The following is a 23,060-nucleotide window of genomic DNA, read 5'->3' on the forward strand; positions in this document are numbered from 1 at the left end:
TCCCACTGAAAACCCAGGTGCCTTGATTCCCACACACACACACACACACACACACACACACACACACACACACACACACATTATTCCTCCCTCCCAGGAAACTAGGAGTGCTGGCTTTCAGTCCCTCTGCTCCATTTCAATTATCGCTAAAGCCACTACCTCCAGCTTTCTCCCCCACTCCCTTCTACCTGGCCATCGAGCTCACTCTTTCCCACAGAACCCAGGAGTCCTGGCTTCCAAAGCCCCCTGCTCTTACTCACCAAACCCTACTGCCCTCCACAGGAACCCGGGCACCCTGAGCTGCACTCCCAATGAGCTCTGTGTTGACTGTCCCTTCTCTTCCCCCTACCCCAGAGGACCCTTCTCCACTTCATGGCACCCGCCTGCCCCGTCCCTTTCTCCGCAGCCTCCGGACACTCTTCGAAATCCTGGATGACCAACGGAGTGGGACCATCCACATCTCGGAGATTGAGAGCCGCTGGGGTCGTGGAGGCTCTGGGGTAAGCCCTCAGGAGGACCAAGAGAAATGCCAGCTCCCCAGTGGGGTTCTCCAGGCCTTACAACAAGTGGCAGAGCCTTGTGGGGGCTACTTAAGTTTCCCCCGCCTGGTGGCTGGATTGAGAATTGCCCTCCTCCGGGCTGAAGAGGAAGAAGCAGCAGCAGCAGAGAAGGCAGGAGACAGCGCTGGAGCCAGGCAGGCCAAGAGTGGGCAGACTTCATCGCAGTCCATGAAGAACTTGAGCCGCATACGTAAGTGAAACAACGGACAGCCAAGAGGCCTGCAGCTGATGAGAAGCGAGTTGCGTGCATTGTCTGCCTGTTGTGCTATCCATGCACATGGTGCTGAACAAATAATGAGAGAGGACAGGTCCCTGCCCCAAGGGGCTTACAGTCTAGGGAGACAACAGAGTAAAGGGAGGGAAATGGAGGCAAGGGTAAACAGGAGAAGACTGTATGGGATCTTAGAGTTAGATGTACTCAGCCTTAGTTGCAGTTTAGGGGGGAGGGTGTAGTGGATGGAGCCCAAAGGCTTGGTTCCTGGGTTTTCTGGAAAGTGGAGTCTATTTTTCTCTTTTTATAAATGTAACCTTTATACATAGTTCTTGAGATTGTCCCAAGGTAAAGGATTTTGAGTACAATTCAACAAGCACTAAGTGCTTCAATTGCAGGGGGCAGGAGCCATTTTCATCAGAATTGTAGCATGGAGAGGAGAAAGTTAAACTTGCTCCATCATCCCAGTCTGAATTCCCCACATTTGCTATTTGCGAAAAGAACCACAAATGCAAACAGAAGGGCAAATGACTAGTCATGTCTAGTTTGGTCGTTAGGAGCCCAAAAAGGCACACATTATGGTTTTCTTTAGAATGCAGGTGTGTGTGTGTATGGGGGGGGTGTAATATCTGAATGCTCCCCTGCATCAAACCAAATATACAACACTTGCACAAGAAGACTAGGCTAAAACATCCTGAGGTGCTAGCTTTCTCTATGCAGGGAGTTTTTGTGGTTAAGGGAGAGTTCAAATAAATAGTCCTTCCACCCCCGCCGCCACCACTGCTAGCTGGCATGTGCAACAGGTAGATTTGCCTCTAGAATCAAGAGTCTAGATTGTTTCACAAAAGTCTTTTCTTGAATTATGCAGGCATCTCTGATGCAAGGCAGCTAGTTGTTTTCTCTGTGCTTGGGACACACTGGTTTGGATGATGGGAGTTGGTAATTTCTGTGCTAGTGGATTGCGGGTATGTGGAGCTTCAGGGTGAGTGTTTTGGACTCTGTGAATTCCCGTATCCCTCTGTGTGATGAGAAAATTAGACATAATGGAGGGGTGTCTCAGGAGGGAACAGATGAAAAAAAGAACCGAGTAAGAACAGGTGACGGAAGGCAGGATGGGCGTTTTTCCTTTCCCTGCTCCGTGGACACTCTCTCCCGTCTCCCTGCCCCAGGGAGGCTTGTGGTTCAGCCAGCGAACCATACGGCCAGAGGTTTAGTGCTTCTGATCCCGTCTCCTCAGCTATAGAGACAACCAATCCTCTTACCCAGCTGCTCTGATCTAACCTCCCCCAGCCCACAGTAAGGAGCTTTGGTTAATGGGCCATGCGTTGGACGGAGAATGGGGAGTGGGATTAGACTGCATAAATAACCATCCGGCCCCCCACATTCTCCTGTCTAGCCAGCTTTGCCGGTCATGCTTCAGTTTCTCTGTTGGGCACACCCTCACCCCTGTACAGTTCATATTTTTTTAAAAAAAATATTGCTTTGCTTTTGCTTTCTGTGATCAGCCCAAAACATTTTGTTACTTCTGGCTGAGCAGTGTACAATCCAAAGTACACACTCCAGGTTTATTCATTATTTATTTCAAACATTGGTCTCTCGCCCCTCCTGTGCAATAATGCTCAGGGCAGCTCATAAAGACAGTAAAACAAACTGATGAAACAATGTGAAATTAATACAATTTAGATTAAACCCAGTTAAAACCAGATTTACAAATAATTAAAAACCCACTGGAAACAGAGAGAAAGTAGAAACAAAAAAGGTCTCTCTAAAAATATGGGTCTAAGCATTACATACAAACTGTAGATCAGGAAGCATGGCAGAGTTCATCCAGGAGGGGGTATGCCAAAGCAAATGGGGTCACAACTGAAAAGGCTCTGAAGCTCTTCTCACGAGAAGAGCTTCTGTTGGGCTTCCGGGGAGAGTGAACTTAGCCCACTCTCCCCCGCAGACGATCAAAGGGCAGCCCTGGGGCAGCCGGACTGGCCGCCCACACGACTGCTGGCTCCGTCATGGAGCCGGCGGTGGCTGCAGGGATTGGGGGCCGTGCGGCCCCTGGAAGTCCCGGGATGCCCTGCACAAGTGCGCGGGGCATCATGGAGAGACCCCCGAACCCGGGAGGCTGGCTGCAGCCTCCTGGTCGGGAGTCTACCCGTGTGTCGCTGTGCACTGCAGCGACATATGAGCAAAGAAATGAGGTTAACAGAGCACTCGCTCCGTTAACCTCATTTAAGGGGAGGGAGTTCTAGGCAGGCTAGCCGCCTTAGGAGCACTGGGCTTGCCTACGAGCCTGGTGGTTCCCACGATCGATGGGAAGCGGGCTAAACTGTAAACTCCTTTAGCCTGCTTTCCATCGATCTCATGGGAATAGCCTCCCTATCACGAATCCCACCGAATGGATGTCAGTCAACGGCGAGCAGCAGGGCCTGAGATGTAGAACAGCAGGCCCTGGCAGATTAATAATGGTGAATGTCATCTGAGAGATCCCCTGGCCCCGGACTCACAGGTTCCCTTGTGATCCTACAGATCCAAGCGTTGCGCCCATGTCCTCTGTGACATTATAGGGGGTCATGGAACACACCTCTTAGTTCATGAGTGCACAAAGAGGCAAGCAGTAAGGATTTTGAAGATGCAAATAAAAGGAAGAAATAATCAGATTCCCTTCGTTGCCTTCTTCTAAGGGCTGAATGACAGGCAGGCTCAGTCTCCAAAGCAGTAACGATTACACTTCAGGGTTTTGTAGGATTTACTTTTTAAATTTTTTGCAGGACTCTTAAGATCCAACATCCAGAACCAGGTGCAAAATAGTAGCTGGGGGAAGGGGCCAAATGCAAAATAGCAGCTCATGGGGTGCAGCAAATTACTTACAGCTCCACATGGCTGTAAGTGTAACCCAACATCTAATGCCTGTAGATCAGGCCTGCTCAACTTAGGCACCCCAGCTGTTTCTGGACTACAGCTCCCATAATCCCCAGCCACAGTGGTCAATAGCCAGGCATTATGGAAGTTGTAGGTCAACATCTGCAGGAGGGCCAAAGTTGAGCAGCCCTGCTGTAGATGTTGGCCTACAATTCCCATAATCCCTGGCTAATGACTGCTGTGGCTGGGGATTGTGAGAGTTGTAGTCCAAAAGCAGCTGGAGGGCTAAAGTTGAGCAGCCCTGAGATAACCTGCTGTAGAATCCAAGGGAAAGAGTTGTGGTCTGCAAGGACAAGGCAGTGGGATGGAATCAGGAACATTAAAAGTTTAATGAAATAGATATTACGTACAGAGAGGCAAGCACAGACTGCTTTTCAGTGCTCTTGCTTCTGGCTGTTTGTTAGTTCCGCCTCTACTCCAGGACTGGAATACAAGTAACTAAAGCCCCATCCAAAAGCTGGCCTGGATCAAGGAGTGGATTAACCAAAAAAACACCACACCTGCCTATACAATTAACATCTGTAACTGAGTTACTACAGATCATATTTTCACAGGCAAGGGACACCAAATTATACAAGATATTTCTTTAAATATCTTGACTTTATATAGCCTTGACTGGGGAGAAGGGCCTTTAACTCTGCCCCCCACTACAGTCCTGATCCATGAGCAGCCCCAATCCAGCTGCTATTTACTCATGAAAAACTAAGCACTTCAGGCTAATATTGCTTGAAACATCACTTGTTCTTCTATATGCGAGTAGAGAATTCTCTCTATATCATCTACAGTATATGCAAGTAAAGAATTGCCAAGGAAGTTGTTGAACTCAGTCCAATAATCTTTTATGTTTTGTTGTTTAGAAGGATCCCCATTGGGTTCCTGTAGGGAGTGTATTCAGGAGGAGTCAGAAAGGAAAAGGGAGAGAAAGGAGAAGGAGAGAATGGAATTGTTTCTGAATAAACTCTTAGTTAAATCTACATAACATTATTTTGTGTTTGTGAGGGAAGCAGCTATAAAACAGAAGTCTAACACAGGCACTGGTTTTCCGAAAATGAGGAGTTTGGTGAAAAGAAAGCTGAAAAGGAAAACCAGGAGGGTAAATCTGATCCAGAATGCACGGAGTTTAGTTAAAACCACAATAATAGAAGCCCAATAATAGAAGCCCATTCTATACATTGGTAGAATGTATACCAAAAAGAAGGAAAGGTACCACCAAGTCCAGGAAAATGCCAGCATGGTTAACAGGTAAAGTCATGGAAGCTATAAAGGGGAACAAGATTACCTTCAGAAAATTGAAATCCTGCCCAAATGAGAACAGAAAGGAACACCAGCTCTGGCAAAAGAAAGGCAAGGAGACAATACGGGATGCAAAAAGAGTTTGAGGAACATTTAGCTAAAAGCATCAAGGGGGATAATAAAAATGTCTCTAAATACATCCGAAATAGGAAATCTGCCATGGAGGCAGTTGGACAGTTAGATGACAAAGGAATGAAAGAGATTATTAAGAAGGATATGGAGATTGCAGAGAAGCTGAACGGGTTTGTTGCATCTGTCTTCATGGCAGAGGATACTGAAAGTATACCCTTGCCTGAAATGAGCTTCTCAGGGACAGAAGCTGAAGATCTGAACCACATTGAGGTAAGGAGAGATGATGTTCTAAACCAGGGATCCTCAACGTTGGGCCCCCAGATGTTCTTGGACTTCAACTCCCATAATCCCCAGGCCCAGTGGCCTTTGGCTGGGGATTATGGGAGTTGAAGTCCAAGAACATCTGGGGGGTCCAATGTTGAGGAGCCCTGTTCTAAACTGTCTTGAACAATTAAAAAAAAATTTCCAGAGCCAAAAGGCATCCACCCAAGAGTTCTTAAAGAACTCAAATGTGAAAATGCTCATCTCCTAGCAAAAATATGTAACTTATTCCTACAATCAGGCTCTGTACCAGAAGACTGGAAAGTAGCCAATGTAACATGATTTTCAAAAAGGGATCCAAAAGGATCTCTCCAGTTTGGGTTACCAACAAAATGGCAACTGTGGTTCAAGTGTAAAGTGATGGGGCAAAACCCCCTCAATTTCACACATACACTGAGGGATTATTAAGAAGGGGGTTGAAAATAAAATTGCTAATATCCTAATATCATACCTTCCTAGATGGCCACCTCTAAAACTATGCTAACCCCCTTGCTACATCCCTTCTCTTTGGACTATGTAAACCAATTTGGAAATTGGTTGAAAAGCGGTATTTAAATATTCGTAGTAGCAGCAATAGTAGTAGACTTCTTGGCTCCAGCCAAATCTGCAAGTCTAGCTGCTGCTTCTGTTTTTTGCTTTCTAGATGGGCATGTGTCTTGCTCATGACTCCGCTTTCTACTTTGTCCTGTGTTGTGGGATTGGGTAATGGACATGGAGAGTGCTTTTCTCTATGGCAGCTGCTTTGTGTGAACTATATCCCCACCACACACACACACACACACACACCACCAACCAATCAATCAGGCTTTTCTTGTCACCAGATCCTGGTTCTGTGACTAGCAACTTATATTCATAATTACCAGTAAGCTGATTTCTTCCCTAAACTGAGAATCCTTGAAGTCTGTTTTTTTTTTTTTGTATCTGCTCATTCAAGAAACTGAAAACAGGCAAGTATTTGCCCTGGAGTAGGAATGTTTGTTTGTGAAACATGGAGGCAAGTTTTGATCCTGTGCACATTTTTCTGCATGCTTGTTTATTTAGGGAATGTATCACTTTCCCACTTATAAAAAGCCCCCAGCCCCACAAGGCTTTTTAAACCAAGAATGAAGTTTGTAAAAATCAATTTTAAAATATGACTTTAAAATATTACCTGTATAATTTGGGGCATTATAACCTACAATAGAAGGAAAGAGTTAAACACCCCCTACTTCTGTGTCATGGTTCTGTCCTAGATCAGGGCCCTGCATAGGTGCTACTTTACAATGACGATTAATATTTATATACCACTTTTCAAAAAGTAGTTGTTACTATTTTAGAGTGAAAACAAGCCCCTAACTCCCATCATATCTATTAGCCACTATGGCTGGGACTGATGGGAATTGTAGTCCAACAACAGCTGGAGGACCGAAGTTGTGCAGCCTTGCCCTAACCAGATATCCACTCAAACATGTCTAGTTGGATCCTAAGTAAGGTTTTGAGCATGGCCCTAGTCCTACACTTTGATCACTGGACCAGGAGAGAAGAACTGGTCTTGTGGTAGCAAGCATAATTTGTCCCCTTAGCTAAGCAGGGTCTGCCCTGGTTGCATTTGAAAGGGAGACTAGAGGTGTGAGCACTGTAAGATATTCCCCTCAGGGGATGGAGCCGCTCTGGGAAGAGCATCTAGGCTCCAAGTTCCCTCCCTGGCTTCTCCAAGATAGGGCTGAGAGAGATTCCTGCCTGCAACCTTGGAGAAGCCGCTGGCAGTCTGTGCAAACAATACTGAGCTAGATAGACCAATGGTCTGACTCAGTATATGGCAGCTTCTTATGTTCCTATGTTCTATGACCACACTGGCTCTTCTCCATGTTGCAAGTGTCAGACTAGGACCAAGGAAATCCAGGCTCAAATTCTTGCTTAGCCATGACGCTGGGCCAGTTATTAGCTCTCGGTCAGTGATGTAGTTGCAAATTCAGAAGTGCAGAGGGCGCTCTCCATGACATCCCCCATGGCCATGCCCACCTCACCAGCCAGATAAGCCGAGAAGTACCAGTGCTCTGTCCCTGTGCATCCCCCCTCCACTACACCCCTGCTCTCAGTTTAACCCACCTCAAAGGGTTGTTGTGAGGATAAAATGGTGGAAAGAGCCATGTAAACTGCCCTCTTTGGAGGATGGGTGGGATTAAAAATGATGCCAAGAAATACTTCCACTCCAAGTTTATCAAAGGACAGGAAGTGCCTTTTCGTTCTGGTGTGTCTGGGATTGCCAGGCTGCAAACCCATGCTTCACCTTGTCCACTTAAAACTACTAGTAGAGCAGGACAGAGAGCAGCATCCATAACTGCACCACTCCTTGTTTCTCCTTCACCTGACCCCCTGCTCTAGCTGAAGTCACAAGTGGCAGGATTTGCAGGTGCACAGACAGTAATCAGGGAGGGGGCGGACAAGCGGATGTCTCCTACTTAACAGGCAGTTTTAAGATGAAGGGGATTTCCAGGTGGCGACCTAGCAACTCTAGGTGTGTTTCAGTTGAATCTATGTGTATTGCACAGTTGGGGGAGGGGGTGCCTTTCCTTGCCTGAGCGTTTCTGGCTATTTGTGGCCGTTTGCATGCCGGGCTGGGTATATGTGGATCCATTTGTCTGCACTTACAGCGGATAAATGGAACTATTTTTTCCCCACTCACTGCCCCAGGGGTGGCCTCTGTGCTTCTCACACCTGTAATCCCTCCCTCCTGTTACATTTAACTATGCCCCTCCCACTTGTGTCTGTTTCTGTCAACTCATCCAGGGGCGGATGAAGCTTTTTGCCTCCTGTAGGCAACCAAAGATTTGCCGCCCTGGCTCGACGGCTATACTTGTAAAGGGGAATCTGGCAAGGATTCCCCTTTACAAGTAAAGGGCTTGCGGTGTGTGTGGGGGGTTCTTTTCTCCGTGTGCATAGAGCCCCCCAAGTGGGCCAAAAACAGCCTGACCTGTCTTTTGGGAGGCAGGCGGGCCCTTGGGAGGAGCTCTCGCCATCCCCATCGCGCCACCACCATCCTTCCGCCATCCCTATGCACAGTGGTGGTTTTTAAAAGGTAGAGAAGGAAGATTTAAGTTCCCCTGACCCAAGCCCTTTACTTGCACACCACTCCCAAAATTTGCCACCTCTCAAAATCTGCCGCCATAGGCAAGTGCCTATATTGCCCATGCATTGATCCGCCCCTGCTTTCATCTGATTCCTCTATATTAACGATATAAGAAGAGCCCTATTGAATTAGACCAAAGATCCCCCTAACCGAGCATCCTGCTTCCCACTAGGGCAGGCCTGCTCAGCTTAGGCCCCCCCAGATGTTTTTGGACTACAACTCCCACAATCCCCAGCCACAGTGGCCAATAGCCAGGGATTATGGGAGTTGTAGGTCAACATCTGCAGGAGGGCCGAAGTTGAGCAGCCCTGCACTAGGGGCAGAGCTGTAACAGAGCATGCAGGTTCAAAGAACCTGCCATGCCCTGCGTCTGGGAGCTGCTGAGCTGCCCCTGGCTGGGGCTCCTGCGGCTGGCCACCTGCAGCTGTCAGCCGCCTCCTTTGATGGCTCTACTGGTTCTGCCCGTCCTCCTTCCATTGGCTGGGCTCCTGGCCAATTGAAGCAGGGTGCGCATGTGGCCCATCATTGACATCAGCCACTTCCTTTGGTGGCTTGCTCAGCTCTGGCGGAGCTAGGTAAGTGGGGTGTGCATGCACATAGGTGCATACGCCGCCGTGGGTGGGGAATACAGGCCTGCTCTCTTCTCACTATGGCCCTGCTTCCCACCGTTGTCAACCAGATGTCACTAGGAAGCCCACATGCAGGGCCTGAAGGTTTCTCCCACTTGTGTTCCTTAGCAATTGGTATTCAGATATATACTGCCACTGAATATGGAGGTTCCATTTAGCCACCCTGCATAATTGCCACTAATGGAATAATACATCTTCTGCAGCAGACCCAGAAGCAGGATTATTTGTGGGGAGAGTTATCAACTAGTAAGCGGGGGAAATGGTCTGATTTGCAGAGCTAAACATTATCACCTGCCAAGGGCTACAGATCAAACTGCAGCCAGAAGTACAACCATGGAAGCCAGTTCAAAAACTGAAACCACAGGCGAGGGGGGATAAACAAAGTAAGCAGAGGCATGGAAAGCATTGGGCCACCTGGGCACGTGCCCCGGATCAGTTCTTTAGTGCCTTAGTCCTCTGTACTGTCTGAAGTTGGTGGATACTGGTGACTAACTAATGGCTTAAAAAAATGGAAAAGACTAGCATTAGATTCTTTTAGAGAGCATGAAAAGAGGCTAGTTCACATAATCAGCAAGAACTTGTCCTACTCAAGTTTGGGAGCTGTGTGTGCTCCTGTTTTGTGATTGTCTGGGAGCAAAAAGCAAGACAAGAGTGGGAGGAAGTGACTGTGTGTGAGGCTTGTGCTGGGTAGGAGGACTTTTCCATCTACCTCATTCAGCAGCTGGGTACAGCTGCTAGGTAGGATGGAGCCATCCTACCCAGAGTAAAGCCTTGCACACGATCCCTTCCCCTGCCTGCCTCCTACCTTACCTTTTACTTGCACACAGTCACAAAATGGGAGGGCACCCAGCTTCTGTACTTGGGTAGGATGCTTGTCCTACCCTATTGCTGATCATGTGAACTAGCCTAAGATTTCATTATCAAAATGGGAGGGGGACTGTGAGCCTTAAGGGTCTACCAATGCCACTGCTTACATAGATGTGCACCAGAGAAGCCCTGCTTTAAGAATTGCTTCCTCATATCTTCCACTTGCCACTTTGAGTAAGGGACCCCATTGACCTCTAGCATAGTTATATATACATATATTTCCCTGCTAAAATCCCTGCAACTTGAACAGTTGGCTGACATGCAGAAAGTGAGCAGACAAAGCATTTCCCATTATTTCATCGCCATATCAAGAAAAGCTTGTTCTGACCCTCTGCAAGGGAGGCTCTTCCATGAGGCAGGCATGTCAGGCACAGGTGCAGGGCACAGCACCATGGAAACCACCCCGCTGTCCACAGCCATTGCTCTCCCTTGGCCTGCTATCGTTTCTCCCTCCTCACTCTACTGGGACATTGATTGCATTGGAGTTTGCACACGGACGGTGGTACAAGGTAGCCAATCACAAGGCCAATCTTGCATAGAGAGACAGGTGGTATTCAAGTGCGAATCACTTTTATCTTGACAGGCGTTTGAGGGGAGGGGTTCTGGGAAATTCCCAAATATGATCTAATGAATTAGAACAACCCAGGGCAGAGAGATCAAAGAGGCCAGGCTAGCTAAACATGTTCAGAAGCAAGAGAATGGGGGATAGGAAATGAGAAGGTAGAGACTGGGGATGGAAGACTCCCAGAGCTGTGCCGATTGGCAGGAGCTATCCCAGCTGCAGTCTGTGGAGCGGAGAGAATTTGACGGCTCTCAGTATTTGGCAAGGAGCCACGGGCATCCCTCCATCTGCTGAGTTGGCCCGAGCAGCCTCATTGTCTGGGCGCCTGCCAGGCAATTTGTGGCTGTCAATTGGCACCTATATCCGGCACACTGTGGATCTTGTGTCTTTCGGGTAAGATTTGGTGTTCAGCTTCACTCTTTGCCACAGCCTCTTCCTGCCCTGGCTTCCCACATACCTGACCAACTTCCTCTGTTCCTGATGTAATTTCTTGCCCACCTCTGATGCTCCCTGCAGACTGGTCCACAGAGGGACAGGAATGGAGAGAGGCAAAAGAGAGCACTGTGGTATATTTGGGCACAGTGAATTTACTCTGCACTATCCTCTCAAGTCAGGCTTCTCAAACTTGGGTGCTCCAGATGTTGTTGGAGTGCAACTCCCATCATCCCCAGCCACAATGGCCTTTGGTCTATGACTCCCCTCTGGGACAATACTAACTGAGCAAAGAGGCATCCTTTAAAGTGATGATTCTCTTATATTTAGCAGGGAAAGAGCAACTGGCCCTATCCATCCTCAGCACAGCATCCCTCCAGTGGCTGTTCCTGGTGTCTACTATATGTTTCTTTTTGTTGTTGTTGTTTTTGTTGTTGTTTACACAGTCAGACAGGTGTTATTGATTGGTTTGTTTTATCCAGACATCGAGTCCTTCCCAAGGACCTGGGATAGCTGAATTTTATTGTCAATGTTGTTGCTGTTATTATTACAGATGTCGCAGAGTATAGGTTGTTCCCAGTAAAGTTGCTTTTTGTAATTGGCTGATGGTGATTTCTATGGTCCCTGTGGTGTTAAGGTGCTTCTTCTTCTTCTTCCTATTATTATTATTATTATTATTACACCTGTCTGACTGTGTAAATAAATAATAATAATTCAATTTCTATACCGCCCTTCCAAAAATGGCTCAAGGCAGTTTACACAGAGAAATAATAAATAAATAATTTTTTTAAATTTTTTACATTGTGATCCCTTTGGGGACAGGGAGCCATCTTTATTTATTTTTATTTCTCTATGTTAACCGCTTTGGGAACTTTTGTTGAAAAGCAGTATATAAATAATGTCCTCGTCATCATTGAACCCCATTATGGAAGTCGTGGCCCAACAACATCTAGGGGCCCATGTTTGAGTGGCCCTGCCTTAACAGTACCACTTTCAGACTCTACCTTGTATTGACCCTTGGAGGAGAGAACCTGCTGCAGGACCTGTGCTTACAGTCTTGCAAAGAAGCTATACGGAACCCTCTAGGGTTTTACCAACTTCTGTGTGGAGCCTGAGTCGAGGTTTAGGTGAGGACAGCCATTACCACAAATCTCCTTTGTTAAAAAGCAGCAGGCACTGAGTGTACAGTGGTTGTTATAACTTAGAGACACATCCTTTATAAGGAATGTACCACAGGGGTTCCCACAGGGGTTCCCAACCTGTGGTACTCCAGATGTTGCTGAACAACTCTCATCATCCCCAGCCACAATACATTGTACCTAGGGATGATGGGAGTTGTGATTCAGCAACATCTGGAGTGTCACGGGTTGGGAACCCCTGACACAGAGGATGTAAGGTGAAGGTAAAGTGTGCCATCAAGTCAATTTCGACTCCTAGCAACCCCAGAGCCCTGTGGTTTTCCTTGGAGGAATACAGGAGGGGTTTACCATTACCTCCTCCCATGCAATATGAGATGATGCCTTTCAGTATCTTATATTGCTGCTGCCCGATATAGTACCCGCGGGGATTTGAACCAGCAACCTTCTGCTTGTTAGTCAAGCATTTAGGGTGCCATATTTTGGCTTTCCAAATCTGGGTATCTAATTTACATATTATGTAAATTGGTTTCAAAATAATTTTTGAGCAGAATAGTGACTGCACATTTTGCTCCATAACTCTGCTTCTACAAGGGCTAGATCTTAGCTTCTTCTTTTTTAAAAAAAGAAAGCTGAAATCCTGCCGAATCTGGATGGGCTAAGCAGTCTGGGTGAGATGCTTAAAATCTGGGTGAAACCTGGAAATCTGGGGGAAATGGCAACTCTAAGAGGATGGGAGTTTTCAGAGGAGGCCTGAGGGACAGGGATAGAGTGGTACAAGAGAGAGTTTCAACAGAAGTTTGAGAAGCTGTATCTGTTTGGCAATGCATCTTTACATCTATTTCTTCAGGTACCTTTGGGTAGGGTAACCAGATGCAAAGGAGAGCAGGGATCTTATGCCAAATACTTGTATAAATGTGGGATTTGTAACAACTGCGTTATTTCTCATCTCTGCATGAAAAGTGGCCCCTGCCTCTATTCCCGCTGCACAACAGTTAAAGGTACAGAATCCCCGTCCACCCTCCTTTGCATTCAGTGTCAGACATCACAGCGGGAATAGCAAGACGGAGCTGGAGGACAGGATTAAAGGACAGACAGACAGGAAGGAGGGGGCAGGAGGCCCAAGTCCTTCTTTTGCTTTTATGATGAGTGGTTGGTGTTGTCCCTCATTAATTCTATCTCTAGGAAGCCGGCTAGAGCAATCAATCCCATGGGATGAGAGCCAGGAGAGGCTCCGTTAATCAATGAGACCTTGTAATTAGTGACTTTAATTAAAGCAGCCCAGGATGCCGCCGAGATGGAAATCTATAAAAATGGGGAGTGAACTATATACAGTGGTCCATAGGGGTCTTAGCCTTTTGACTGGCCTTGTTGTTCGTGTCTTTAGCAACCACCTGGAATGCAGTTATTTAGCAGGTGACACTTTCCTCATGCCCACTCTAGGAAAGGTGTCTCACGGGCTAACTTTTTGTGTGTCGGGCTGCTGACAAAGACACAGGAGTCCGGCCAGTGGAAAAGGCGACAAACCTAGTAACAAAGCATGAGTCCACAGGTGAACGGATCCCTTCCAGGTAAAGAGAGCCAGTGTGGTGTAATGCAGGCTGCAGAGGCAGACACTAGGTAGTTCCCAGGCTCTCCTGAAGTAGCTTTCCAGTCATTTGGGCTTGCTTCTCTCCCCCAGTACTGCAAATCTGTCTGGCTGGCTCGCTGGCTGAGAGTGGGGGCAAGCCCAGGCCATTTTTAATCTCTCTCTCTCTCTCTCTCTCTGAGTGATTAGGGTTAGGGTTGCTTTTACTTTCGCTTCTATTAATTGCTCTCCAGTTTCTTTGCCACAAAGCAACTGCTCTTGCTCCCCTCCTGCCCTGCAGCAAAATTCTCCTGGAATCCGAGGGTTTTGATGTTAACAGGGCCGGATTAAGCCAGTGCGGGGCTTGTAGCATATGTTATAAAGGGGCCCTAATTTATTTTTTTTTAAAGATGCACATAAATATTAAAACATAAATTATTTACTTGCATAGTAAAGTAATTCAATTTTTTTTCATTTGCTATATTTTGGAGTATGGGAGACCAAGCCACAAACTCACACTTACTACAACAACAGTGAACATTTATATACTGTTTTCCAATCAAAATTCTCAAAGTGGTTTACATAGAAAAATAAAGAGTGGATAGATGCTTCTCTGTCTCCAAAGGGCTCACACTCTAAAAAGAAAAATGTGGTAGGCACCACCAACAGCCACTGCACAGATGCTGTGCTGGGCTTTCTCTTAAAAGGCACATTTAGCAGAAAGGGGATATTTTATCTAACATGGACCAGATAAAACAGGTAAAGTTTTAACTTTAATTCCCAGTTGGAAGCCGGGCATGCGGGGCCCTCAAAAACGCGGGGCCCATAGCAAATGCTACATTTGCTACTACGTTAATCCGCCATCATGTTAACATCCCCAGGGGCGTAGCTAGGGGAGAGGGGGCTGTGCCCGTCCCACTCCTCGGCGGCCCTTCAAAGGTAATGAATAAAATAGGGAGGGGTGGAGTTGGGGGCCCCAGGTTCTTTGAACCCATCCACTCAATTATAGCTATACCCCTGGACAACCCTTATTCTTTTGATGTACATATTTGTTCCTCAGTCTCTGGGTTGTTGTTGTTTTTAAAGGAGCTCCTGGAAGCCTTAAGTCTGCTCACCTCGACTTAAATCTATGGAAACTGCATTTTGCTATTGAGTAGAAACTAAAGACTGGTAAAGGCAAAGCTGTGCCGTTGAGTCGGCGTTGACTCCTGGTGACCACAGAGCCATGTGGTTTTCTCTGGCAGAATACAGGAGAGGTTTACCATGGCCATCTTCCATGTACATAGTGGAAAATGGAGGGGGTTGGGTTACAGAGGGGTGGTATTTCAATATGCAATCAGAGGGAAAATCTGAGAATTATTGTTTAAAAGACTTCCTCAAGACAGATTCAGTTTGGAATTTAAATGATGGGTCCCATTGGCTGCCAGGTAATGTATTCTTGATTTTGTAAGATCTTCATAAATAAGAGTTATGTAGATTTCTTTCTTTAAAATAAAAATTGCAAGTCATAGTATAAGCATGCCTTGGGTCCTTTTCTCCAGGAGAATCTGATGGGAAAGGTGTCACTCGCTCCCGCAGCATTAACAGTTCCTTGTGCCAAGCCGGCCGACACCGAAGCATCCGGATTCCAAAGGAGCCCCGCAGACACACCATTTCCAATGCCGTGGAATACAATGTGGTGAGCAAGGAAGCGGCCTTCAAGGGTTAGCCGATTGTTGTTCTAACCTTTTAGTTCAATCCTTCCATGCTCTCCTTAGAAATGGATTCTTCTTTTTTGTAGAGAGAGAGATCTCCATAATCCTTACAAAGGCCTCCTGAAATAGAAATCAAGTTTAATTAATTAAATTCCACATCCTCAGGCTGTAATTGTCTTTTGATGATGTTCTGTTCAAGGATATGTCCGCATCACAAACTTAAGCTCTTTAATGGCCTTGGTTTTCAACCCAAGGTAACTCTTTTGTGGAGAGAGTGAGCGAGAGGGAGTGAGTGAGAGTTCTAATCTAGATTGCAAACTGTAGCCCTATTCAGACACAATTGTGGTCCCTGAAGATGTCTGTATACATGTACATGCTTTGTGTGAATGAGTGTACCTGCATTCAGTGAACCCACTGAATGCACCTGCAACAGTAAACCCAGCTGGGTACAGGCCCCCTAAATACAGGCTACAGGTAGGAAGTGTTCTGTTGTACCTGCGTTTAGAATAACATGTGAGCCTTCAGATGTTAGGAAAACAAGGGACAAACACTATAAGCATGGACAATGTATTGGCATGATGAGTATTTTCAGCACATCAGTGCCAGGGCGGGGCTTGCTGGCACACTCTTGGGACAGCGTACACAGGTGAGTGTCCCTTTTTTATAATGTCTGAAGGGGGGTGTGATATATTCCGACCTTATGCTGTACCTACGTACAGTTGCCTGTTTTTGTGTGAATGACTGTACTGTACCTGTATTTATTTTAGAAGTGGATCTGGTTCCAGGCCCCTTGAAATACAGGATAGGAAGTGTACTGCTGCACCTGTTAAAAATAACATGTGAATCGCTGTACCTGGTATAGATCTGCACCTGTGTACGCTCTGTCTACACAGATTATACGAATGTTGAACATAACGTGTGGATTGCTAGAGTTCCTTCCCTGCAAGGCATGAGAGTCAAACTGGCTGAGAGAGTCGGATCCAGCAAGATCTCCATAGTCCTTGTGGAAAGTTTGCTGCTCAGGCAAGAGATCTATTTGTGTGAGAAGTGTAAAGTGTGGAAGAAGCAAATTTATGTGAGATTACCTGTTTCCTCCTACGCACTGGAAAATGGCAACTTCTTATTTTTCAGTTCATGGAAAAGAGCAGGCAATTTCCCATGGTATGTCACTCCCATGTTGCATTGTTCATACAAATAGTTGTTTTATCACTTCTTCCCTCGTAAACACAAAGAAATCTTATGTAAGTTTAACTAAGACTTTATTCAGAGACAACTCCATTTTTTCCTTCTCCTTTCCCTCTATTTTCTTTCTGACTCTACCCACCACACTCTCCCTACAGGATCCCACTGGGAGAAACTTCTAGATAGAATAAATAATAGTCCGTTTAAATCAGTTGTGATGTTGTGCAAGTTGACCTCCAGTGTCTCACTGGAACCATTTGGCCAGGTACAGTCACTCTAAAGTCAGATATGGATCGTCGTAGAAGAGAGTTGGCCAAGATACTAGACATGGTCATGGGGGCAAACGACACCTCACAAACAAACCTATGTAATGAAGCCCCATTTGTTTTCATTTTTTAAACAAAAGATTTGGGGAGGCTGTGAGTTATATGTACATTATTTATTATCTATGTAAACTGCTTTGGGAACATTTGCTGAAAAGCGGTATGTAAATAGTTGTCGTATTCGTATTTGTAAGTTTGAGTGGAGGAGTGGGTAGGTAACTGAGCAGAGCTGGTCTTGTGGTAGCAAGCATGACTTGTCCCTTTAGCTAAGCAAGGTCCACCCTGGTTGCATATGAATGGGAGCACTGTAAGATATTCCCCTCAGGGGATGGAGCTGCTCTGGGAAGAGCAGAAGGTTTCAAGTTCCCTCCCTGGCAGCATCTCCAAGATAGGACAAGATTTTTTTTTTTTTAATAGGACAATATTTTTTTATTGAACCAACAAACTACCAAAGCATACAGTACGATGCCAAAGCACAATTATATACAAAGTGGTTGTTTGTACATGATATATCTACAAAGATTTACACACAAGGATTTGGAAACACACAAGATTATGAAGTATATGCGGGTAGTACTGTAACTCGGGGGTGGGGGATTACAAGGCACATCAGGTAATCGGGCTGAGAGAGATTCCTGCCTGCAACCTTGGAGAAGCCGTTGCCAGTCTGTGAAGACAATACTGAGCTAGATAGACCAATGGTCTGACTCAATATATGGCAGTTTCCTATGTTCCTAAACTCCTGCTAACTGAACAAAGAGATACACCTTTTAAAGTGGTGATTGTCTCATATTTAGTAGGGGGAAGAACAACTAGCCCTATCCAACTCCAGCACAGCGTCCCTCTAGTGGTTGTTGCTAGTTATCTGCCTTATGTTTCTTTTTAGATTGTGAGCTTTTGGGAGATAGGGGGCCATCTTATTTATGTATTATTTATTTTTCTATGTTTGGTTGAAGAGCGGTTGATAAATATTCACCACCGTAGCTGCAGCATGCTTAATCCTTTCTTGTGCAGCCGTTTTTCCTTGTTCAAAATCCAGCCCACCCCTGCTGCTGCTTTTTCTTCCCTGAGTTTCAGGTTAATGCTTGAACAAACCAGAACAGAGACGAATGCTGATGAGCCTGCAATTTAGCTACCTTTAAAATTTTTTTTGCTAATCTTCTATCTTAAGGTACATTTGTTTATTTTTGCATTGCTTACAATGTTAGCCTTTTGGGGGACTCAGCTGGGTAGGAAAGGGTGTATAAAAATAAACTTTAAAATTTCCAGTCAGGGCTTAGCTGGCTCAGGGACACCAGGTTGCAAGGCCTGTCCTCATCCAAAGTTGTTAATCCTGCAGCAAAGCAGTTGCTGTGCTCACCTCTGTCCCGCAAGCTCATTCGGCCAGCCGGAAAGGCAGGGATTATGGCCACCATTGTCCAAGGCCACTGAGGCTTTAAAGCCTATCCCAGGATACACTGCGTAGTGCTGAGTTCAGCAAATTGGGGCAAACGGGAAGGGTGGGGGGAGATATGGGGCACTGTGTTTGCCCTAGGGGGAAAGGGAGTGTGACAGGCAGAAGAAAAGACTGAGGGGAGAGCCGGGGGTGATGGAAATCAATCAGTGCAAAGCAGTTTGAAGGAAGAAGGGGACCGTGCTGGAAGAGTGGGGAGGAGATGAGAAAGGAGCTCTGTGTGGCAGGGTGATAAGGAAAGCCCTTGTCAGAAAGGGAGGAGGAAGAGGAGAAGAGTGTTTGGGGTGACTGGAGAGAAGGTTGTTGGACAGGAGGGTGAGAAGGGAGACTGCCGCGGGCGGGCGGGGGAAGTGAGGCCAGAAGGTGGGAAGTCAGTGTGGAGGGGGTGGGGTTGAGAGGCAGCTGTGGTGGGATTTGAGGAGGCGTGTGAGTGGATTAAAAAGGAAAACGGAAAGGAGAATTGGATGGGGTAGAGGGAGGGTTAGTCTTGCGGGAGAGTGGAGACAGGTTAGGAGGAGAAGTGTGAGGGGGTTTCTTCTGAAGGAATTTGGGGTTTCAGTTCGCATTACAGCACCAGGCCTCGGGGTCACAGCACTGCTGACTAGGGTGGCAATGGGCTGGAAGTAGGTGAACCGTGAGGAAGAGCAAGAGAGCAGATCTGGAGGGGAGGATGGATGGGGAAATGTTGCTCGGCAAAGCGAGGTAGCTGCCTCGGAGACCTTTTCCTCCCTCAAGCGGGGGTGATATTGGGGACCCCTCCTGTCCAGCTGGAATGCCGGGGTGGAACCCGCCTCTCCTCCTGTGGGCGCTGCTGCCTCCCTGCCACCACAGCGCCACAATGGCCGTTCAAAGAGGCTACACCATCCTCATCGTCCCGCTGGGCACAGCCCTTGGCAGCCTGGAGGCATTGCGCTTCTTCTTCTGGGTGAGTGATGAGGAGACCCAGGCCCTCCCCCTTCCTCCCCCCCCACTCCCTTTCTCTCTCACACACATGCTTGCGCTAAAGTAGAAGACTTTGCCCTCTCCTCAGGGTTTAGTGTCGAAAATGAAAGATGCCCAGTGCACGATGCCTTCATGCCTGAGGGGTTGCCTTCTTCTCCCATACAAACCTCCTCAGTTGTTGAGGAGTTCATGGTGGACCTCATTCAGATGGAGAGACTCTGGGAGATGTTCCATCTGTGTGTGATAGGTTCGTGGGCGGTTTGCGGCCCCAAGTACGACCTCCTCCATTCGTGGCGCTGTGGCATTGACACTTCATTCCTGGGAAGCTCCGCCAAAGTCTGCCCTCCCACCCCCCATCCCGTCACATCTTCAGGAGTTGGGTTAGGTGTCTTTGTGCTGTAGTGCCCTTGGCCACTAGCTTATTTAATGGGGGTGGCCCTGCTCCTGTGGCCAACTGATACTTTATGGTGGCTTTCTTGTAGTGACTGTAGGGATTGCATTGTGTTTATGATGATGATGAAGTTCACATGATGATGAAGTTCTACGTTTTATGTTAAAATACTCATTAGCGCCTCCTGTATCCAGTACAATCCCCACCAGTGCAAGCCTGTGGCATTTTGCTGTCTAAAGCGAAACCCTCCCTCCCCTCCTTTTAAAGATTCCAATTAAACCCATAGCCACCTAATGGCGCAGTGGGGAAATGACTTGATTAGCAAGTGAGAGGTTGCCAGTTTGAATCCTGGCTGGTATGTTTCCCATACTATGGGAATATTATGGGAAACAGCTATATTGGGCAGCAGCAATCTAGGAAGATGCTGAAAGGCATCATCTCCTACTGCACAGGAGATGGCAATGGTAAACCCCTCCTGTATTCTACCAAAGACAACCACAGGGCTCTGTGAGGGCCAGGAGTCGAAACCAACTCAACAGCACAACTTTGTCCCTTCTTACCAGCAATTGGGGACCCTTCTGCATGCAAAACATACCCTATCATTGAACCCCTAAAGGTAAAGTGTGCCATCAAGTGGATTTTGACTCCTGGTGCCCACAGAGCCCTGTGGTTTTCTTTGGTAGAGTACAGGAGGGGTTTGCCACAGTCCGCAGGTTGTATTGCAGATTTGCTGCCCTTTGTTTCAAAGTAACTTATTCCTGGTTAGGCTGCTTCTGTCCATGAGTTTAATGTCCAGGGTATAAAGCATGAAAGAGAATTATGTTTGTTTTGCAGAGGCAGCTGCTGTCTGCTGGGTTAGGCTCGTGTTCTACCTTAGCCTAGGAAGGGCTGTTCTGACTGGCAGCTGCCCTTCAAGGGCTTACACTTTCTTAGCCTTATTACCCGAGATCCCTTAACTGAAGATGCCAAAGACTGGACTTGGGACTCTGTGCATGCAAAGTGTGTACACCACCATTTGAGTTATACTTGGAATCATAGGCTGACCTCCAGAGCAAGGAAGCCCTGGGGCAGCAACAGGAGCAGACAAACAGCATTTCTAGACTATTGGACTGGTGCACCAAGGAGAGGGCAATTTTTCACATAGGAAGCTGCCATATACTGAGTCAGACCATAGGTCCATATAGCTCAGTATTGTCTACACAGACTGGCAGCGGCTTCTCCAAGGTTGCAGGCAGGAATCTCTCTCAGCCCTCTCTTGGAGATGCCAGGGAGGGAACCTGGAACCTAGATGCTCTTCCCAGAGCAGCTCCATTCCCTGAGGGGAATATCTTACAGTGCTCACACATATAGTCTCCCATTCAAATGCAACCAGGGTGGACCCTGCTTAGCAAAGGGGGCAATTCATGCTTGCTCCCACCCCCACCCCCACCCCCGGAAGCCCTTTGTGCCGCCCAAAAGTATGTCCATGAAAGCTGTGTAGTGGTGCACCAGTGCATTTAGTCCAGAAATGCTGTTAGTCTGCGCCTTTCACTGCACTGGTGCTTCCTTGCTTGCTCTGGATGTCAGTCATAGCATTTTAGAGTTGGGATCTTGGAAGTCTTCTAGTCCATCTCCCTGCTCAGTGCAGGAAACTGCTGAAGCATCCCCAGCAGACAGTGGTGCTCTTACCCCCTGGACTTTGGGACCGAAGTCCGGGCCCCCCCACATCGTCTGGGGCCTCCCCAAATCCTTAATCTGTCCTGGGGCGGGTGGGTATGGTCACTGCTGGCCTGCATTGCGCCAGGTGGCCAAGTGTGATTATGACCTGTGTCAGGTGCTTTAGAGACAGAGGGGGGAGTGCAGAAAGAAATATGTGGGACAGGAATATGTTACGTTGCGTGTTGAAATGTTTTTGCTAATACATATTTGCATAAATATACCCCACATGTTAAAAATACGGTGTGTGTGTGTGTGTGTGTGTCCTAAGTACACGTAGGCCAGCAGATGGCCATCCAGTAGGAGGAAAATTCCAAGCTGGAATCCTGACACGATCCTCCTCTCTGTCTGTCTTGCAGCTGAAGCGGATGCAGGAGCTGGAACGAGAGCGGGATGCTTTGGTGCAAGGGCTGGAAATGGTCGACCGAGTCCGCGACTGGTTCCAGCACCACCTGCTGGAGGCCCAGAGACGCCAGAAGCACCTGGGAGCGGAGGCAGTACGTACCAGCCAGGGAGAGTGGTGGGGTGGGCATCCAGAAATCCCCCAGAAAAGGAGCTTGCACCTCCACCGCCCTCTCATTCAGAAATCTAATAGGTGGAACAACACAGCTAGCCCACCCAGAAAGGCACTTTGCCTCTTCTGCCCACCCCGCACCATCTCTTTTCTGGTGCCACCACTATACTTTTCGACTGTTTTGTTTTTATTTTGGTGTAAACTGCCCTGAGCCATTTTTGGAAAGGTGGTATATAAAACAAATACAATCAATCAATCAATCAATCCGGAAAGGGAGGGTTTGGCGGAGATGTCCGTGGGCAAAAAGCCTGTGGATTCTGCCCTTTTCTAAGAGCTGCAGCCTTTTTTGGTTTCTTTGACAACTGATGGAGAATTCCTGCATGAGGAGGTTGCAAGATGCCACAGCCTTAGGGGACCCTAGACCCAGAGCTTGGAAGAAGAGGTAGGCAGTCACAAAGACACAGAGGTCACTTTCAACAGTTCAGCCTGAACTATTTGAAAGGACGCATGTAGGTCCCAGCCACATAATCCATATACTTAGTATTGTGGTGAACAGGTTGCATGGTTGGGACTTGTTTACATTGACTCTCCACATTGCATTGGTCCCTCCACAAATGTGCATGTTTGTTTTAAAACATTTTAAGCTGCATTTCCTGCATCTAGAACCCAAAAGCAGCTTACCTATTTGTTATGTCTTGTTTACACAGTCAGGCAGGTGTTATTGACTGGTTTGTTTTATCCAGACAGCGAATCCTTCCCAAGGACCTGGGATGGCTGAATTTTGTTATCAATATTGTTCTTGGTGTTATAGATATCGTTGCAGAATATAGGCTGTTCCCAGTAAAGCTGCTTTTTGTAATTGGCTGATGGTTATTTCTGTGGCCCCTATGGTGTTGAGGTGCTCTTCAAGGTCTTTGGGGACTTCACCCAGGGCGCCAATTACCACTGGGATTATTTTGGTCTACTTCTGCCACAGCCTTTCAATTTCAATTTGTAGATCTTTGTCTTTTGTGATTTTTTCTATTTCTTTTTCTTCTGTTCTGCTATCCCCTGGTATAGCTATGTCGATTATTTTGACTTGTTTTTCTTTCTTCTCGACTACAGTTCTATCTGGTGTATTGTGTGGCAAATGTTTGTCTGTTTGTAGTCGGAAGTCCCATAATATTTTTGCATCTTCATTTTCTACAACTT

General features: G+C 47.0%; 1 protein-coding gene and 1 long non-coding RNA gene across 3 annotated transcripts in view; one reads left to right on the top strand and one right to left on the bottom strand.

Annotated features, from left to right (window-relative positions):
- The first annotated feature begins 285 nt into the window (after nt 1-285).
- SAPCD1 (suppressor APC domain containing 1) overlaps nt 286-23,060 on the top strand; it is a 28,935-nt gene continuing 6,160 nt past the window's right edge. The window contains exons 1-3 of the mRNA XM_053298762.1: nt 286-750; nt 15,217-15,353; nt 21,715-21,852. Coding sequence (XP_053154737.1) covers nt 312-750; nt 15,217-15,353; nt 21,715-21,852 — 714 coding nt within the window. The 5' untranslated portion in view covers nt 286-311. The remainder of the gene's footprint in view (nt 751-15,216; nt 15,354-21,714; nt 21,853-23,060) is intronic.
- Nucleotides 15,092-19,234, bottom strand: LOC128345987 (uncharacterized). Of its 2 annotated transcripts, XR_008316727.1 has the most exons (4): nt 18,235-19,234; nt 16,455-16,581; nt 16,122-16,192; nt 15,092-15,489 (listed from the first exon to the last, which is right to left on the bottom strand). It is a non-coding gene; the product is annotated as an uncharacterized LOC128345987 (long non-coding RNA). The 2 variants fall into 2 exon arrangements; XR_008316728.1 differs by lacking the exon at nt 16,122-16,192.

The sequence above is a fragment of the Hemicordylus capensis genome, chromosome 2, assembly GCF_027244095.1.
Source record: "Hemicordylus capensis ecotype Gifberg chromosome 2, rHemCap1.1.pri, whole genome shotgun sequence".
In the NCBI taxonomy this organism is placed as follows: domain Eukaryota; kingdom Metazoa; phylum Chordata; class Lepidosauria; order Squamata; family Cordylidae; genus Hemicordylus; species Hemicordylus capensis.